The 21,048-nt window shown below is 42.0% G+C and overlaps 1 protein-coding gene across 5 annotated transcripts in view; it reads left to right on the forward strand.

Annotated features, from left to right (window-relative positions):
• The first annotated feature begins 9,398 nt into the window (after window positions 1-9,398).
• DACH2 (dachshund family transcription factor 2) overlaps window positions 9,399-21,048 on the forward strand; it is a 234,446-nt gene continuing 222,796 nt past the window's right edge. For 3 of the 5 annotated variants that reach the window (XM_056491704.1, XM_056491706.1, XM_056491705.1), the window contains exon 1: window positions 9,399-10,009. In XM_056491704.1, coding sequence (XP_056347679.1) covers window positions 9,525-10,009 — 485 coding nt within the window. In that variant the 5' untranslated portion in view covers window positions 9,399-9,524. The remainder of the gene's footprint in view (window positions 10,010-21,048) is intronic. The other 2 variants (XM_056491702.1, XM_056491703.1) reach the window with 2 other exon arrangements.

The following is a 21,048-nucleotide window of genomic DNA, read 5'->3' on the forward strand; positions in this document are numbered from 1 at the left end:
CTGGTAATAGCTGTAATTCCTGATACCTGGCATATGTGAAAAACAGGGCTTGATCTTCCAGACCTTAACTTTTGGTGTTACTTCATTTTATTTTGTTCCTTTACTCTTCCATGAGAGCCAGTGAGCCAAGTGCTAAAATCCTATTTCTGACCAGGGTTACTGTGACTTGTGGAAACAATTGCTCCCTGCAGCTTTGCAGATGGCAGTTTCCTGACAGCTCTTTTCAGATGGCTTCCTGAGTGACAAGGAATTCCCTAAAAAGGAATTGGGAAGATGGATTCTATGGGAAGCCTTGCTTGTCTTTGTCAGTTAAGTTATGGTGTCTTTCCTATTTTCTTGGGATAAACAGAAACACATTCATGCCACTACACAGAAAAATACCTTAAAAAAAACACACTTGGAGCTGTAAGAACTCACAGATGAGCTGCCTCTGCCCAAGAGATGGACTGAAGAGAGCCTGTGGGAAGGGTTTTCCTGAGTGGCTGCTCTTAGGCAAAGGAATTGTCAGATGGACTGACTGCAGCACAGCCATGGAAAACCTCTGGCCAAAAGACAGACTTTAAAGTTTCCTCTCTATGCCCAGGAATTGGATTTTTTAGCATGTATTTTGTATGGAAAAGGATTTCACTGAAAGATGCTGGATTCAAGTGAGTTTCAATGAATGGAAAATATCAGCAAACCCAGGATTCCTGGTTAATTTCATGCACTGGAGTGACCACAGTGTGTTCAATCAACATTCATTATTAAAATAGCAAAGAAAATTGGTGTCTGAAGTCCTATCACTCTAAACAAAAAACATTTTTTAATTTTCATTTTTTTTCTATTCTATTGATCATATAAAATAGACCACTATCTAAAAATAGAACACTCAGTTCAATTTTTAAAATTTAAACTATATCATACATTTACATTATAGGGAAAAAAATATTTACATTGCAGAGTGTCTATTAAACCTTGCTTTATTCTATATTCATAGACCTTGCAGGAAAAAATAGAGAAGATCTTGTCATATATAAAATCATAATGGAATCAAATTGTAAGACATCCCTTTAGAAAAATTATGAAGAAATACTTTCAGTTTACAATGCAAAATACTCTAAAATTCATAATACTAATGAAAGATATCAGTGATAGTTTCCCAGACTACTAACAGGTTTTAACATTATAAATATAGGCAAGGATACTTTTAAAAAACTCAAACTTACAGGATGGTTATGCATTAAATAATTATGATCACAGGTGTTCCAACCTGTACTTTCAATTCATGGCCTGAGCATCCTTATGCCTCCACAAGTCACTGGTAATTCCATCAGAAAGTCAATGAAGTTAAAGTATATAAAACCAGGTTTATGTAAGATTTTTTTTTCCTGGGGTATCAATGTTTGTCACATCAACCTTGATGGGAAAGTAAGAAAGAGGAACAAAAGGTAAAGTCAATAATGTCTTCTGAAGATGAAGAAAGACACTACTTCTTTCATATGACTTTATCCAAAAGCTCAGAGAACATACTGAGACACAGAGATTGGTCAAGTTAAAAACAAAACTTCTCTTAAATATTTGATTCTGATCTCACTCTGAGTTGCTTTGACTGAGATTCAGACAGACTCAATTCTACTGTGGACTCAGCCTCACCAGCTCGGGCTTTGTGATGGAGTAAAACAGCAGAATGAGCCCCCAGTGAAACCTTTCCCTCCATTTCCTATAAAGAACTGTGGACTATCCTGCAGCTAATTTCATTAAATATTTACTTAAATTAGAAAAAAACCACAAAAACATTATATTTTCTTCAATCCCCATCAGAGCTGTGGAAAGGTTGACCCAAGAGTTGGCAGAGTGGCAGGAAGGTCTCAGGACCAGACTCACTCCTCAGGGAGTTGAAAAATAGATGAGAATTCTGAAGAAGAGGCTTTTGCAAGCTCTGTGTGTACTCAGGAGTCAGATGTTGTGCAAATCACTGGCCTGAACTTCCCTACACCTGCCTTCTGTACTCTCCAGACTGTCTTCCTAATACCTGTACCTCCCAGACTTCTTATTTAGGTGGGATTTTTAATCCTGTAAGGGAGTGTGAGGTAGAACATCCTGCTGATGAAGCTGCAAACAGTATCCCAAATGAAAGTACTCACCTATTTTTAAATTTGCATTCTAAATTAAATTCAAGCCTTCCCAGGCATGTGGTTCAGGGATCAGTGTCCAAAAATGGCATTTACTATCTCAACCAGTTTGGACCAGTTCCACTGATTCTTCCTCAGAACTCCAGACTGATTTCAGTAGGAACTGGCAGCTGATTGATATTAGCTTATGGATTTCTGAAGAAATGTAGGGTTTGAAAAGACAGTATCATAAAATTGATGTTCAATGCAAAATACCCATTGATCCTCATTTATGTCAATAAGTTTTCTATAATTTGAAGATAGTAAGACACTGAAATTGTCTGGTAGTATCCAAGGTAAAAATACCACTCACTTCCATGGAAACAGAAACAGGCCCACATTATGAATACTAAAATATTATCTGTGTGATGAAGTATTTAAATCTTCATAATTTAATTACTGGTTTAGATAGTAAAAAAATCAAAGTATCTATAGAATTCTAAAATATGGTAATTTCTTAATATTTACTCTCATGCTTATAAAAGATCTGGACTCCTGAATGATGTAAATCAATTATCCCTGTGTGTGTGAAATGCTGTAACAAGATCAATGAGACCTGAACACAAGGAGGCATCTTAGGATAACAGCTGCAGATGCACACGTTCTGTGGTAAAAACCAACCAAATGAACACACACTGCTCACCCTGATGGCTCTCCCTCCCCCACAGAAAATCCCTGCCATTACCCTGCCCAACTGGAAATGCATGAAAGGAAAACCAAATCAGAGCAGGTAGCAGTCAGGTATCAGCACAGGCAGAGTACAAGGGATGGTGACTCTTAGAGGTAAAAGGAATGCTTTGCATTCAGCTTGGGGATTTATTTTAGATGGGACTTAATGGTCAGACTCTGCTTACAACCAGAAGCTGGACAGTTAATGGCTCTGTGGAAAATTGCAAGGACAGATCTTTACTGCCTAAAATACATATTGGTTTTAAAGATGAGCTCAAGATGATTACTTTCACAATATTAATAATTCTGCCAATTGGATTTCCACAAAGTAGATTCAATAAAATACTGGAAATATTTAGTCAATAAATCAATTACACTTCCACAGAGTCTGGATAAATTGTTTTCTCATTGATAAAATTCTGTTTATGAAAACCTATTTTCAAGGAAACGACTCCTAAGGTTTGTATTGGAAAATGCTTTGCAGTTAAAATAGAAATGAGAAGTAATAGAAGGGCCACATGAGCCTTATATGTATCAATTAATAAAAAAAAATCCCAGAAACTTTTTTTTTGCTACTTGAAGTAGAATTTGATGTCTGTGTTTAAAAATACAAAAAAACCCACAAACAAACAACAACAAAAAAAAAAAAAAAAGTAAAGAAAATTAAATACCTTCTTATCCCACTAGATGGTGGTGCCTTCAGATTAGGGCTGAGATGCTCAGACAGTGCAAGGAAACTTTTGCTTTCTTTAACTGACCTGCAAATGTGGAGAGATGAGGTTGATCTTGTTCCTCTGGGAACGGTAACAAGCACTTGGCTCTGATGACTTACTGAATATATTGAAGTACATGGAATTGTGTCCACAGTGCTTTGCTATGAAATGTGCTTTAACTTCCATACATATTTAATAGTATCAAGTTTTTTTTCCTGAAGAAGAAAAGGTGCAAACAACATTGAACCTTAACAATGAATGTATCTTGTGTAAAACAGCCTTGTTCCACTGAGGTTCTGGTCCTTTTGCTGCCCTCCCTCCTCAATCAAAATCCAGATTAATGTGGGGGATCATTAGCAATGACTGCATCTTTTATTTCTGGATTTCAGTGGAACAAGCTTAAAAGAACCACTCACATTTTTGTGTGACAAATGTGCTGCTGGCTTTCAGAAAATGTATTTACACATCTGTTAGACAGCAAGTGATAGTGCCAAACGTGGCAGGTCACATCTCTCCAGTGATAACACAAGTGACATTTTGATGAATAGGAAAAGTGGATGGGACCTTGTTTGAGAGAGCATGTTTGTGCTTTAGTTATCTCAGGCTCTGTGGTAAATGGTCACATCCTTCATGCCTCACATAGAGCTCGAGCAGGGAGTTCAGGGCAGGTTCTGAGAAGTGCAGGACTTCCCTCGAGGGCTGTGTCTGCCGAGGGCTGGCCCAGGAGGAGGCCCCGAGTGACACTCAGGGCACAGAGGGAGCCTTGGGGTGCTGGCTGTGCTGGGCTGGAGCTCCCAGAGTATGAAATGTGCAACTCTGCCAGTGAGCAGCCACCAGCCCTGCCCACACAGGCTCTCCCAAAGCAGCCACAGCTCCTGGGTCCAGGGCAAGCCATGGGCACAAACTGCTGGGTGCACATGGCTGGTCCAGGAGCCACTCGCCCAAATCTGTGCAAAGTAGGGATCAGTCAGAAGCAACGGGTGAGACTTCCACTGGAAAGAATGAAAGGAGTCTGAACTGTTTTCATTTAGATTAAATATCATGATGGCCATTGTTAGTATGAAAAAAATAAAATTTATAATATATTTATAACACCTGGAATCATTTAGAAACCAGCCCTCCTTCTGGCACAGATTGCTTCATGCTTCTTTGCTAGATACTCCTTTCCATTTATACTGTTCCTCCTGTTCTACTCCTTCACTTTTGATTCCCTTGTTTGCAACATCTCCTCAATTTCCTATTTCTGTTGCAGGTAGCATAATGAACAGCAGCACAAAGCTAAGATATGTCACATTAGTGTGACTTCCAACCAAGATTACAGACCCAATAGTCCAGACACTTCCATATAAGAACATCACAGCCAATAAAGGCTTAATCTGAGACTCTTTAATGAGCACTTAGCAGGGAGTTCCTTTGTATTTACAGAGGACTGAGGCAGAAAAATGGATACAGAAATGGATGTGGATGCCTGGTTCTTCTGTAGAGCTTTAATTGTTTTGCATGTTAGAATCTTCCCAGCTGTATTAGGGAGAAGAGATCTGGTCTTGCTTTCTCTAGAAAGGTAGGCAGGATTTTCTGAAATCCTAAAGAAGCAAAATTGACTCCAATCATTGTTACTTGCTGCCATTAAGGGTTGAAATGCAGCATTTGCCAAGAGTGCAAGTTCCTTTATTTGATCCCTTTGACTGTACCAGTATAACTGCCAATCACAGGAAATACCTCTAATAACTCTTCCTTTTACTTAATAAGGAATACCACATCTTTAAAACATTAGAAACAGATGTCACTGCATTACTTCACTGCTGATGTATGTAATAGAAATGACACACTAATTAATTTAATGCAGTATAAATGTACTGATTATTTATCATGGCTGACAATAAAATTATGAAAACATTCAATTACAATCAGTGGTAATTCATTATTTATTGATTCTGCGTTATGCACACATTAATACAATACATTTAATCACCTAAGAGAAGGGATCGTTTTTCTATTGATACTTAGACATTTAGATTCATCAGTTTTATGTAAAATCCTTGATGTTTAGGTGGGAAGTTTTAATCCACAATTCCAAAAAAAAAACCTCAGCTGAAATGTCAGAACTAAATTGAAGACAAGTGTCAAGTACGAGTGCATCTAGAAAAATGTGGGCACAAAGAATGACACACTAATTTCAGTCTCTTTCTCACGTCAGTGGCCTACATTTGTTAATATAATTGTAGGTACTCTTTCTCAAGGAATCCAAGGCATTAAATACTAACCCAGCAGAAAGCTCATACTGTTTTTTCTTCCTTTTCAAGCTGTGTAGCACCATCAGGGCTTTGCATGCTCAGGATTTAAGCTCAGAGCTCACCAGCTCTGTGACCAGCTTTCAACTGGGCCCTGAGAAATTTCATTGCTAAGGACAAGGAGAAGGGTTTGTCTCTCGGACTCCTGTTGGGTTGGAATTCAGTAAAAAAAGGTGTTTCATTTCATTATGATTAGGGTGCATTGCAAATGCATCTTCCAGTTATCTCTTATCTTTCATTTTGGACCTGCAGTTACCTCTGACCCTTGTAAGTCTATGTTCACATTTATTCCCTCCCACTTCTTTTAGGGAAAATCCAAGTTCTTTACTAAAAAGCAACTTTTTTTCCTATAATCTACTCACGTTGGACATAACTCTATGATGTCCATAGAAAAAAAAAATACATTTAAAAAAAATCACATTGTGATATCTATGGAATTCCTATTTTTATTGTCCTGCCTCATGTTTGGCTACAGGGACCTGAGCACAAATAGAAGTACTGAGTCTCCTCTGAACAGAATAATTATTTTTAGTTCATACCCTACTGCTTCACTTAGCTGTCATTAGCTTTCCTCACTCTCATCAGGTGTGTCCCCCATCATTTTCTCCCTGGAGCCCATGGGGAGCAGCAGCCATGTTCCTGCCAGCTGGCAAAAAGAGATTTCCAGAACACTCTTGACTGGGGCTTTCCTCTCTCCTGCTCCAGGGAAGACTCTTCCCCATTTCACTCCAGTGGGGCATATGCAAGGATGATAAAAACAAAAACAAACAAATGGAACCTTTGCTTGACATCTTGCCATACAAACACAGCCAATTTTTGTATAGGATTAATACACAATACAACAATATTTCTATGGCTGCCACTGTAAGAAAACAGAGTGTTTTGCACACCAGTCAAAAAGGAAGCAAAATAATGAAACCTTACATTTAAAGTAATATTCTGAAATACTTATTTCAGCTATAGGGAGGCTTAGTAGTTTGTACACATTCAGATTACGTTCTGCTGGACTCCATTCAAATAAACCATCTGGATACTTTATAACTGACAAGATATTACTGGGTGATTGTTAGGCTTTAGTAACTTTGCCTTGTCTTTAACAAAATTACGGAGAAATAATAATATTCATGGTTATAGTTGATTTGTATATGCTTAGTTGAACTGGACAGCTGCCTGGCATTAATTCTCAAACCTTGAGCATTTTCTGAGTTTCAGAGCAGTTCTTCTCTCCATGGACAGTCACCTCTCAAGGGTACTGCTTTTACTACAGCCTTTATGATTTTATATTGCTTCATGCCACTCCAACTCGCTGGGTGTTGATGTGCAAGGCTTCCTCTGGCCTTGTGAAAATTCAGTCTTATTTAGAAATATGTTTAGCTTATGGAAAGCATTAAAGTCAAAAAGGAAAAAGAATTCTCACGGTGGATTTTGATTGTCGCATTAATCTCAAAGGGAGAAAAAAAAAGTCTTTAAAATGGCAGTGTTTGAATCTGATTCATTTAATCTCTTAATAGCAATCATATTCAGAAAATTAACGCCCAAAAGTTTCTGTCTGGAGTCAGTTATTTGCTCTTTCTATAATTTCCAGTATATAAATACCTCAGATGAGTTCAGGGCTTGATTGTACTGAACACTCTGCCAAAGTAAGTAGCCGTCGCCCCACAGAGCATCCAGTCTAAGGTTTGAGCCTAAAAAGATGCATGAGCTAATTCAGAAAATACAAGAATTCTTACTGAAAGGCATTAATTTAAACTAAGTTATGTGAAAATTCTGCCTTGGATTCAGGCAGTGAGGTTAGAGACCTAAAGCTAGTGGCCAGGCTTCTTAGAACACATAAAATCAATGGGGAGAAGGGGAGGTTCCTCCAGAGTGTAATTTAAGATCAGTTATGTTCACAAATATAGCAATTTAGTTAGCATACAGTCATCTTCTCTCTTCTAAAATGGGATTACTCATAATGCAAAAACCATTAAACTTTGCAGAGAAGGTGCCTAAATAAGCAAGCCTAACAAAAGGAAAGAGAAGATGGCACACAGGCAATGGAATTGTGGAAACAGCTGAAATGCTCTGTTGGTATTGCTTGCTTGGCATCGACTTAAAAAGTTTTGTTTATTCCTTTCTGCTTGCTTTGTTTATTGAATGGCTTAGGAGAAAGAAAAAAAAATAAAAAGAAGGAGAGGGAAAAAGTTAAAGACTAGGACAGAAGGAAAGATAAAGAATGAAAACCAGTGGCAACAAACAGGAAAGAAGGATGTTGAAACACAGGAAAAACGGGAAGAGGGTGGGAAAAGAGGTGTGATACAACACTGGGAGAGAGTGAGAAGCAAATAAGCGATGCAGCCAGCGTGGCCTGGGTGTGCTGGGTGTCTGAGCATCCTGCGGCTCCCCTCGCACAGGAGGCTCGGCAGTTCTTGTTCCCAGCCCGGGATCGGCTGCAGGAGGCCGGGATGTGTTATCCGGGATGTTCTCAGGCCGAGGTACCACACGGCGCTTTTGGGGGCTGCCTGAGCACAGGGCCGAGCTGATGCCGCAGCCAGGAAGGGAATTTCAAGCAACTGCGTGCAGACCTCCCGAGAACGGGCTTTGCCTGGTGTGAGGGACCAGAGACTCGCCCATCTCCCACAGCTCCCTCCGTCCTGCTAGTGCAGGGTCTGGGCTCTAGGCCTGACTCAGTGCCCGTGGTCCCGCAGCCCTGCGCTGGGCCGGTGGCTCCCGCTCCGCACGGAGCTGCTCTCTGCCCTCCACCCTGTCCCCATCCCCGCAGCTCCGGCGGGGCACAGGTGGTTTAACACTCACAAACGTGCCAGGGCGCAGCGAGCGCTCCAGCTCCCGGGGAAGGGATGGGGAAGGGATGGGGAAAGGATGGGGAATGGATGGGGAAGGGATGGGGAAAGGATGGGGAATAGATGGGGAAGGGATGGGGAAGGGATGGAGAAGGGATGGGGAAAGAATGGGGAAAGGATGAGGACGGGATGGGGAAAGGATGGAGAAGGAATGGGGACGGGATGGGGAAGGGATGAGGAAGGGATGGGGAAGGGATGAGGACGGGACAGGATGGAGAAGGGATGGGGAAGGGATGGAGAAGGGATGAGGACGGGATGGAGAAGGGATGAGGACGGGATGGAGAAGGGATGAGGACGGGATGGAGAAGGGATGGAGAAGGAATGGGGACGGGATAGAGAAGGGATGGGGACGGGATGGAGAAGGGATGAGGACGCGATGGAGAAGGGATGAGGACGCGATGGAGAAGGGATGAGGACGGGATGGAGAAGGGATGAGGACGCGATGGAGAAGGGATGAGGACGGCCCCAGCGCTGCCTCCGCTCCGCTCCCTCCCCTCCGAGCGCGGGGACCCCTCCCGCTCCGGGCACCGAGACCCCTCACAGCCCGGGCGCCCCGCGGCAGAGCTCTCCACGTTCCCCCCAAAACTTCGCCCGAGTTGCGGCGCAGGTCCCCGCGGCCCGGCCGCCCCCCGCCCCAGGTGCGCGGCCGGCGCTGCCCCGCCCCGCCCGGCCCGCAGCCACTGGCGGCGGCGGCGCTGGCGGCGGGCGGGGCGCATTGGCTGGAGGGCTCCGTCACTCTCCCCCGGCGGCGCTGGGGAGGGGTCTGGGCGCTGCGTGCGGGCGGCGGGAGCGCGGCGGGTCCGGCGGCACCGCACGGAGCGCAGCGCGGGGCTCGGGCAGCCGCGGGGAGCCGCGCCGGCCATGGCGGTGTCCGCGCCGCCCGTCATCGCCGCAACTTCCAGCGGCGGCGGCGCGGGGGGCTCGGCGGGTTTGTTCCGGGCGGACCCGCTGTACTCCAGCCCCGCGGAGTCCCCGCGCCTCACCAACAGCCTCGTCAACACTTTCCTCTCGGCCGGCGGCGGCGGGGCCGGCGCGGGCGGCGGCGGCGGCGGCAACGAGTGTAAGATGGTCGACCTGCACGGGGTGAAGGTGGCCTCGTTCCTCGTGGAGGGGCAGGAGCTGATCTGCCTGCCGCAGGTCTTTGATCTCTTCCTCAAGCACCTGGTGGGAGGGCTGCACACGGTCTACACCAAGCTGAAGCGGCTGGATATATCGCCCGTGGTGTGCACGGTGGAGCAGGTCCGCATCCTGCGCGGGCTGGGGGCCATCCAGCCCGGCGTCAACCGCTGCAAGCTCATCACCAGGAAGGACTTCGAAACTTTGTACAACGACTGCACCAACGCGAGGTGAGGCTCGGCCCGGCCGGGGCGCGGGTCCCGGGGGAGGGGGGCGAGGGGCTGAGCGGGGCTGGGTGCGGCCGCGGAAAACTTTCCGTGCTTCCATCGGCCCCCGCCGCGCCGGGAGCGCCGGGCGGCCAGCGGCTCCGCGCGCCGCTCCCCAAACTTTTCTCCACACAGATAGTTCCCGAAAACACTCCTTAAAAAAAAACAAAAAAAAAGCAGCCGAAATCCCCCAAAGTTTTGTGGGCTGTTTTTGTCTCGCTGTACCAGCCGGGTGCCCCCGGAGCGGCCGCAGCTCCTGCCCGGCTCCGGGCACCGAGCCCCCGCATCCCCGCTGGCTCGGCGCACTCGGGCTCATAGAGCTGGTTTGTGACCTCATGGCTGCTGCCTTTAGAAATGATAATGATCTAAATAAACACAAAACCCTCTCGGGGCTCGGCAGGAGCGCTGGTGCCATGGGGCAGGGAGTGAGACAGGGGCTTTGGAGATGCCGTTCCTGCTTCAGCAGTTGGTGAGGGACGTCTCCAGAAACATTTCCATGTCAGCGTGCTGCTACTGCTGCTTTCTGTGGCAGCAAACTTTCTTTACAGCGAGCTTGGCGTGCGGTGCCCGACCTGCAGCGGGCCAGTGTTCGTAACTCCGGGCTTTGTGTCACTGCTCCGACCTGCTTAGCGCTAAACGGGGTTTTGTTGTTAATATTCTCATTTTTAATAACTTAATTCCGTCCCAGTGCCGGGCCTGATCCTGCACTCGCTGCTGAAGTAGGAGCAGACCGGGCGTCGTTCTTGAGTGCGATATTTGCTTTGTTTCAAATCGCTTTATGTTACAGGTGTTAGATTAGAGATGCACTTAATTCCTAGATCTGTTCATATGAACTCTGTGGTTTTTTTCTTGCTCTCGTTCCGTTTCTGTTCCCCTTCTCCCGCTGCCTGTTTCAATGTCAGGCACCTCGATGACATCACACCCACTGCTTTATTAAAGTGATGGGTTTGGAAGCAAGCTCTGAGACTTAAATTAATTTTATTCAAATACATTAGATTACTAAGGGGCACATTTAACATGTAAATGCTTCTGTGAAATGTTTCTGAGACTCTACTAGCGTGAAAGTTGATGGTTAAAGAAACGCATCTCGTTAATTTCTGTGACCGTGCCAAAGTTTTGTATTAGGGAAATGAAATACAGTATCGGATTTGATGATGCAGCCTAATGATTTCTGCTCGCTGACAACCAGCGATTGAAAATCTCGAAATGCTGGAGTGTTAAGTGTTTAAAACTTGTATTTCCCAACTTTTTTTTTTTTTTTTTTTTTTTTTTTTCCCCTTCTCTTTGACAAAGGCTTACAGGTGTGACAGGAGGAGGGAGTGGGGAGGGCACCAGGTGATGCTCCAGGAGGGGCGGTGAGTGGAGCAGAGCCCTGGGGATCGGGCAGGGCAGAGCTCTCAGCTCAGGCTCACACGTGTTGAATGTGCTTAAACTCTCCCCACCCTACTGTGAAAAACTTGTATTTTTACCTGTTCAAGAACAGCAAATCCCTTTGTGTTTTCACTGCTTTATGAGGATGCCTGGTTGGAAGAACCTGCTCACATCAAGGTGTTTTGCATTCATAGGTTTCAGGTGTAATGCATGAGGAGTGTTATCAGCACACCTGAAACTTTGCTCGAGGATTGTAACTCGATGTTAATTGTATTCTGTCATGCTAATTAAATGCTTAATGCCTCATTTTATTTACAGATTATTAGTTCCCTTGAACAGTCCATACTTACTGGAGAGAATGTTGGGTAAAAATATTTAAATACATGAGTAATCTTAATTATTTTTGTTTGCTGGGAAGTGACCTGGGAAGCACTGCAGTGCACGTTATCAAACAAATTAAATGCAGTAGAACTGTTAAAAGACATGTTCACAGTCTTTAGTTCTGTACCTGGAAAATAAAAAATGTGATCTTTTTGAAATACTGCTCTCAACTCAGGATACTGTGCATTGCTTTTCTAGTTAATTTTTTTTTTAATTGGTAGCTATTTATATGTTTGTTTGAGTACTGTAGAAATGCTGCAGTAAACTCAAGAGCTGCTAGAAAAAGCAGTAAGAAATGCTGGGTATCATTATTTTCACTGGTAATTGACTTGTAAAAGTCAGCATCTCTTATGTCAGCGTGCCCTTTTAGTTACTTTTTAAATTGGAATGCAAACCATCAATTATATATAATTGAACAAAAAAGATAAATTCTACTGCTCGTGCTTACTCTTGCATTTTTCTAGTTGAGTTTGTCTGCAGAGCTCGTGAGAGCTGCAGAGAAACACACCCGTGGGTGAAAGTTTTTTGGTGTTTGTGTTCTGTGGCAGGAGTTACTCTGTCCAGCAGCTTTGACCTGTGTATTTCTGTAGTAATTTCACGTGCACTGTTTACACTTTCAATCACATGTTTACAGAATGTTCCTAAAATGTTTCTTGTTAGCCAGCACCGAGCACTGTAATTTGCAAGCGAGGTTTCTGAAATGAAACTAACTGCTCATTTCATTGCAGGTCCCACCTTCAAGTGAGTACAACATACTGACAAATTCTAGCTCCTGATGGCCAATACCTTAGAAGATTACTTAAATTATGGAGGATTGCTTAAATTTAGTAGTAAAGCATAACATTTACCTAATTAAAAAAAAAAAAGCAAACTATAATGAGGACTTATTTTTAAAAGGAAATTAAAAACTGTAGTAAGAACATGTTTCTGATAGTACATATGTCAGTCCTGAAAAATAGGATTATTGGAGTACGATCACAACCTCTTCCACACGGTTCTGTGTTTGATGGATGCTGCTGGCCACTGAAAAAGCACAGTGTTAGTCTGGATTATTCAGTGAATGGTCAGAATAATTTCCAGAAAAGAACATTTCAGTATGTGGCATATCTTTTATGATTTAAAGTAAGCAGTTAGGCTAATATTTTGTATTACTCTGGCTATTCACAAACAATAAAAGGCTTTAGAAATGAATTTAAGCAGTAAATGAAGACATTTAATTTTATGAGATAATGAGGGTCTAGTCATGTTGACTATTAAAAGCTACCCTATAGTCAGCAGTACTCTGTCTTTTATTAGGAGACTGATGGCAAGATTATAATTAAAGCAATCCAGCCATGTAGCACAGCTTCCTGTATATTGATAGGAAATGTGGATTGTCCATAAACTTCTTTCTCTAAGTGGATATTTAGCCTGCATTCAGACTTGGCCAAATCTATGAATTTTGGAGGTGTTAGCATTTTTAAATAAAGATCAGTTTTCCAGTTTCCTTCTCTTCCTTGGAGGGGAGGCTCACTTCAAACACTCTGAAGAGAGAACAGTGGCAAAGTGGATTCTGCTTGAGATGGAGAAAGGAATTCTCCCACTTTCTGAGTGGTGCAGTTATACTTTTGGAAAAATCCCTCTTTCTTTTTGGATGTCTTGAAAGTCTGTGCCTGTTCAAAACTCCTAAAATACTTGAATATTTTCATCAGATGCATATCTAATCTGGAGAACCCTTGATTAAAATTCCCTTCTTTCTTCATAGCACTAGAGCTCCCCATTTGAAGTATAACATGCTTTTCTTCCAAAATGGAGTATTTGTATGATTCCTGCATGTGTATATGCATAATACATATGTAATTTTCTACTGAGACTTCCACAACTGAAAAATACTGTGTTTTTGTAGCAAAGACAAAAAAGCTAAACAATTAGGTATTAATGATATTCTTGTTGCATATTCAAAAGGTCTTTGCAAGCATTTCTTCTCCTTTTTTTCTTTTCACCATTTCAACCTGCAGAACTCTTCACTGTCACTTCAAATCACACAATTCTACGAAGATAAAACAACATTTAAACTCATTTGCTTTGGGAGGAAAATTGAGCATTTGCACCCAATAAGCCTGATTGTGGAACTGCATGCAAATTGTGTTTTGATTTATCTCTTTTGCACTTTTTTCCATTTGAATTGATCTTGCATTAATTTCGCCAAGCGGCTCTGTGAGGCTGCAGATGTTGCCCTGTGTTTAATAAATCAATGAGACAGATCTGAATGAATCACTTCAGATGGATTCTCTGCTCGGTTTGATGTCTAGATGTTATTCTTAGCTTGTTATCATGACAGATGCATTAATGTTCCCATACACTGCCAGCAATGTCAAAGAGATTGAAGCTTTTAAAGTGGCGGTATCCCCTTTTCCCCCTTCTGTTGGAATAACTGAATTGCCTTTAGGAATAGGTCAAAATATAAATTTAATCTTGGCATTATTGTGGGGGAAGATGCTAAACTTCTGATTGTATTATAACACAGGCAAATGCAGATTCTTACAGAATGATTAATTATTCCCAAATAGTAGAGATCAATATTAAAATCTAAACATAGGATAGTTCCTTAATAGAGTAACCACTTTCTCAGCATTAATATTTCATTGTAATAGGAGTGATAGGAATAAATAATATAAGACTAGAACATGTTAAAAGTATTGCTATAAATAGAATATCATTGTGTTCAAATTGATTACAGGCTGAAGTAAGGCTTTTCTCTTTTTTTCTTTTTTTATCTCATTAAGAATTTTCTTTTAAAGCTAAGTATGTCTGGATTCAGCATCTGCTAGATTTAAAATACTTGTTTGTTATGTTTCTGCTGCTGTTCCTCCTGTAGGGCCAGATATGTTGGAGAAATTGATCCCCGTTAATTTCGGGTCAGTTTAGTCTGGTATCCATTATCTTGGACAGAACCTGTGGAACACAAACCATGAAAGGCTGGAACGTGTCTTTGTGGAAAGGTTTTAAATTCTGAAAAAAAAAAAAGATTGCACAAAGTGTAAAGTACTCTGCCATGAATAATGAAGATCTATTTCCCACATAAGCTATGCACAGCTTTTATTTCTTAACGTTCACTAAACCACTCGTGGTCATTGTTTTTCTTTAGAGGATAAAGTCGTATTTGTGCAGTCATTTTGTTAAACCTGATTTCTCTCTGCGATGTTTTTATTTTAATTTTAAAAATTACCAGGAATGTTCCTTTTCCTAATCTTTCCTTGACACGGGAGAACTTTGACTTTTTGTCTTTAAGGCTTCTGAGAATAAATTGGAGAAACTGCCTGTAACGGATCTAGATTTATGTTGGCATTCTTGGTATTCTTGCTCCAGTAGTTCCAATTTGATAAAGGAAACAATATATGTAATAGAAATTCACAGTTTATTCAAATGAGTTTAAGCTTTAGCATTGTTATATTTGCCTTTCTCTCACCAATATATCAATGTGTGGCAATAGCATTATACTGAGAGCCTCCAGAAGGGACCAGCTCTGTGGATGGGGAATTATTCTCACGCTGGGGCTGTGGCTGCACACGCAGCCTCTGTTTGTGCACTGCCTTGAAAGGCAGGGAAAATCAACTTTGGTAGGACTGAGGAGCCCAGCAAAACCCACTGAATTAAAGAATTGTGTTTTATTGTATGGCAGTGGCCCTGGAGTGAGAAAGTAGTTTCTACCTACCTTAGTAGTTTTGCAGTAAATATTTCAAATGAGCCTCGTGAGATGTTTTAAAGAATTGTCTTGTTTTATTTCACTGCTTTCAGGCTGAAATTGGTGTTTTGTTAGGGCTGTTTGTCAGCATTAGTATTAAAAGGGTGTTGAAATCTGGGCTGTAAAGTCTCTGTTTTGACTTTGCTGGGGTGAATCTCCCTTTCATGCTAGGGGCTGTTTGCCAGAACAAGGGCAGAGAACTTAAAAATGTTTCTAGGATCTGAGCCCTTCTCATCAAAAGTGGGACATACTTACTGAACCCTGCTTTTGAAAGAATAACGTGTTACTATGTTTTTGGGTCTGATCTTGTACATGATGAATGTAAGAGCTTGAATCTCTTTTGTGCCTTTCCAGAGGTGGTAATTGCGGATTTTCTGAAGTTTCAAACAAAATTATCCAAATCCTTACTTTAAAATATGTGGAAAGTTCCCAGCTGGTTGCTTTTGTAAGTTCTTTGTGTGATTATCAGTGCAGTAAAGCCTGAAGGTGTATGGAAATGCATAATTTTAATGATTATTTACATGCACAGTACTAATATCAAGCCCAAACATAATGAGGCTACTTCAGAGTTCCTGCTGTCTGGGATGTGTTCTTTGGTGTGAGCCAAGGCAAGGTTTTATATGTTTGATTAAACCTGCATTCCCAAGCACAAGTGTGGTAGTTAGTCATGATTCTTAGTGATTTAGATTTATCCTGGTTGATATTAGAACTGTCCCTCGGGGCTACAAGCTTTTGATCTTTGTTCCCTCTTGGTGAAACAGGGTTATCCAAAGTGACTGGGTAATAGGGTTTCCCTTCTCCCTCCCTTCTACAACCTGTAAGAAACACTGATACCTATTAACCGGTGTACTTTGATACCTGCCCCAGAAGGTTCCAATATCCAAACCCTGTAAAGCAGAAATTTCTTTGCTCGCCTTCAATTTTTGGTAGTGCAGCCTTGTTGTTTTGTGTGTGTGTAAAGTTTATTGTCACTAGCGGGCGTGGGGAGATTGTATTCCCTAGTCAGTACATCTTGACCCCCTGAGCCCATTTTGCTCATTAAAGTAGATTATGTCAGAGCCTTTAGTGACTCACTCACAAATATCATTTCTCCAGAAAGTAAAGAACCAAACCCAATTAATGTGCTCCCTTTATTACTGGGCAGTGGTTTAAAGTGCGATGCTTAGGAGTGTATATTGTTCCTGGGAAAAGGTATAAAATGTTCGATTGCAATTGTGCCTGATGTTATCAAGTTTCTGGAAATTGATATCTGGTACTGGCATTTAACCTACATCCACTCTGTCTGCTATCTATGGGATGGGTTAAAAAGAAAAAGTACTATTGATCTAGAGCTGGATTAAAGTTTGAAATCGGCAACAGCATGAGCACAAAAGGCTTTTTTATGATTTCTCAGCTTGCCATTGATCTACCAGTTTTATTGCATTCATTATTTATTAAAAGAATTTGCAAGCTAAACATAACGTTAAGCTAGTTTGCACACAGGGACTGCACTTAGGAAATTGAATGGAAATTGCATTAGAGATGAACATCTGTGCTATTTTTCCACTCGTGTGTTTATGGGTTTGTATAAAAGGTGTATTGGATTAACAGTTATAACCATTATAGCTTGCAGAAATATGTTAGAACCCCGAGCATTTAGTAGTTATTTAAGGAGACTCTTTTCTTTTCTTACACTAAAAAGTATGGTAATGCCATGACAAACAGAGCTTTTATTGGATTATTCTTTATTAATGGGCTTTTTACAACTTATGTGTAAAACTTGAGGTGTCTTGCTATATTATGCATGTGCACTATTATCTATGCTACATAAAGCTCCATTAATATTGTCATTAATTGAAGGTTTCCAGTGACAGCATTAGTTAAGCATTTGGCATGTAGTCACTGAAGTATTGAAATGTATTTTATAGGAATGTAAGTATTGAAAAAAATCCTAAATACATGTTCCTTCAGATTTTTCCCAGCAAGCCAAGTAGTTTACTCTCCTCCTTGAGCTGGGTACCTTCTGTGATGTATCATATCAGGTGAAGTCTTAAATGTTGTGAAATATTTTTCCATTTCAGTTGAATGGTTCAGTTGCCCTTAGCCCTGGCTGTAGTTGTGTGTGACATACAAAGTGTACGGTAGATCCAGAGTTTTGGGGCCATCTCCTGTAATGATTTTAGTTTTTCTTGATTGTGCTCCTTCTGTAAAACAGAGGGAAAAATTACTTCAGGGACTTTGGGTGAAAAGTATGTTTGTGTAATCAAGATGTTACCTATTTATTTGGTCTAAAAGTAAGTCCAGTCTGTTTTTGACTAAATGTACAGAAATATGTCATGCTGTACATCAGCAGTGCACTTGCAGTTATTCTATTCAGGACTCAACCTGATGCATCTCACAGCTTGTAAGACTTGAGGGTTTCCTGTGCTCAGACACAGAAATGAGCTTCATGCCAGGAGGTTGTGCTGCCTCCTTTGAATGCCACCCCCACATCCTTTTTGTCTCTGCTAGGACAACGGTATTTTGAGCAGAGGTAGCTCTGATTTTTCTTTGAAAGAATCTCAGGGCTGTTTTTCAGCAGCATTTTGCATTTTCTGTTCTTAGTCGTCTTCTCTCTTGTTCCCAGCCATAGGCTCCTGTGATCAGAGTTTTCATTTTCTATCAGATAACACACTTCAGCTACCCTGTAAATTAAAGCAGGAGTTATATTTAATATAGAATTTATGAAATTAAGGTATACACATATTCATTGATAAAATGTTTGCATACACACAAATTTATGTATGATGGATTTGAACTAAACTTCTGGATTTTTCCAGAGCTCTCTCAACCATGGAAATCAATATTGATTTTTGGAGGGGGAGACCTTAGAATAATCCAGAAATTTAGTTCAAATTGCATTTGCTGTGGGCATGAACTAAAATTGCTAAATAAATTTACAGGGCTGTGTGGTAGGGGATTTCTTTATGCTGGTCATAGCCATGTAAGTGAGTAACATTCTCAGCATGTAATTCCATTCTGTCCAGTCCATGGACAGAACTTTTAGCCTGGGATGCCCTCATAGTGTTTTAAATCAGCAAAACACCAAGACTTTTTTCGTTGCTGTTTTCAAGCCTGAATGGACAGTGGAATTAGAATATTTTTATTTTCAGAAGTTCATCAGAGTTACTTTACACTGTATATACAGTTCCAAATCTGACATATTTTGCAAAAATCACAGAATTGCTGAGGTTAGCAGAGTCCTCTTGAGATCATCTTTGTGCATTTTGGGATGTTGGCTATCCCAGTCTCTGAACTGGAGCAATGTGGGCTGGATGGATGGACTATAGGTGGGGAATTGGCTGTCTGGATGGACCAGGGATGGGGAATTGTGGATGGCTGGATGGACCCTGGGTGGGGAATTGTGGATGACTGGTTGTGCTCAGAGCTGCAATCAGCTGTTGGATACTGGGGTGGTCCAGGGGATTGGCACTGGTGCTGTTTGACCCTGGTGTCAGTGACAGGGGGATGGAGGCACTGGGGCCAGGGACAGTGGATGGACAGCAGCAGCCCAGGCTGGGTGGGATGGTCACACACTGGAGGGATGGGATGGATCCAGGTGGGGCTGGGCAAACCTCGTGCAGCTGGAGAAAGCCAAGTTCAGGGTGCTGGCTGCCCAGAGCAGCTGTGGCTGCCCCTGGAAGTGCCCAGGGCCAGGCTGGACAGGGCTTGCAGCAGCCTGGGCTAGTGGAAGGTGTCCCTGCCCATGGCAGGGGTGGGATGAGCTTTAAGTTCCCTTCCGACCCAAACTATTCTGGGATTCTGTGGTCTAGACCAGTTCCTCTGTCTCAAGGGGTCAGCTGGAATTGTTTGTCCTGAGCTGTCTCCAGTTAGATTTTGAATATTTACAGGGACTGAGACTCAGCTTTTCTGGGCAACTTACTGCAGAGTAGAAATAACTGTGCTGTGGAAGAAAGGTTTTACTGGGATGGCTGGATTCCGTGGGAGCTGGCAGTGGATGTCACAGGAGCCACTGTGGGGTCAGTGCCCTGCTGAGGAGTCACTCAGGCAGGTCAGTGCAGACACTGCTGGTGTGTTTGTCCTTCCTGGGAATCATCTTGTGCCATCTCCATCTCACAAACCATGTCCTGAAATCCTGTGACTGTGCTGAGGAGCTGACTTGTCCTATTCCCCACCACCCCTAGAGAAGAATATTGGTATATTTGTAATTAAAAAATACAGGTGGCTGTAAAGAAAGCTCCTGGCACAGAGGTTGTGCCAGTAGGGGGATTTAGTTACTTGTATGTTACAGTAACTTAAGAGTTGCTAATTAGGAAGATAAAGCTAGTTGAAAGAAAAAAAATATTTTGAGTTTCCTTTAGAGCCTCTAATCAGCATGTTTCAAATATTATGCCTTATGCTTTTTCTTACATGTGTAGTGGTTGTTTTTGCCTAGTGCAAGTTTTACATGCTAGCTAATAGACTGTTTTGATAACAGTTAATCAGAGAATGTCCTGTGTCTGTGAAATGTTATCCCTGTTGTTTTCTGTAAGGCTGATGAAGGCATCTCTCTTCAGGGCTGCAGGTGTCTGCAGCTGCCTCCTCTCCTCCTCATACTTTTAAATGTTGTGTGCTGAAGGAGGGCAATTTTCTAAAGAGCTGAAAAATAGAAGCAGGAAAAATGTCAAGTCTTTCCAGTGAGACTTAAAATACATGTCTAAACAAGAAAAGCTGAAGCCCTTCCCCCAAACACACAAAAACTCCCAAAACCAACAATAAAAAAGCCAGAGCAGAGCAAGGTGGTAAAATGCTGGCAGTTAGACAAGAGCAGAATATGGGTACTGAAACAGGATCCAGGGTAATGAACTCAGTGTTCTCTTCCCTCTGTTGTATGAGCTTGTTACTGAAAGATGTATTTGTAGGTTTGGGGAGTCTTTTGGCTTGTAAGGCTTTAATTGTTGGGTTTTTTTTATGTGGCAGTTCATGTATCTGATAGGTGGCTTATCAAAATGAGCATTCTGCCATCACAAAATTGTTCTTGTGTTGTCCCAGGCTGGCTGTTTGCAGAGAGCTCAGTACAGGCTGTCTGCACCTTTTGCTCCCCTGATAGACTAGTTTGGATTATGGCATTAGACTTTAAGAATTTGTGTTCACTGAGTGAAGGTCAGAGTGACAGAGTTCTTAACACTGCTATATTCTGATCTGGATAAAACTCTTCATGGGAACTTTTGTTACTCATTCATGTGAAGTTTGTGATAGTATAAATGCCGTGTTTTTTGTTGTTTTTTGAAACTTAGCTATTCACAAGAAGTTCAGTGCCTGTCAGGGATGAGCTGCTCAGTCTCACATGTAAGGAGTTTATTCTACCAGGGCTGCATTTCATTTAAGTAGTGTGTTGTATTAGGGTCTGAATGTGCCTCTTCTGTGATTATTCCCCCCATCCGTGGCTGTCACAGAATTTCTCTTTGACATCTTCAGGTTCTTGTGGCCACACAGCTTCATCTTTCCTCCTCATCTAGATTGAGCTGTCATTCACAAAAACAACACAATAACTCACTACACAAGCAGC

Source organism: Oenanthe melanoleuca, chromosome 4A (assembly GCF_029582105.1).
Source record: "Oenanthe melanoleuca isolate GR-GAL-2019-014 chromosome 4A, OMel1.0, whole genome shotgun sequence".
NCBI classification, from domain to species: Eukaryota; Metazoa; Chordata; class Aves; order Passeriformes; family Muscicapidae; genus Oenanthe; species Oenanthe melanoleuca.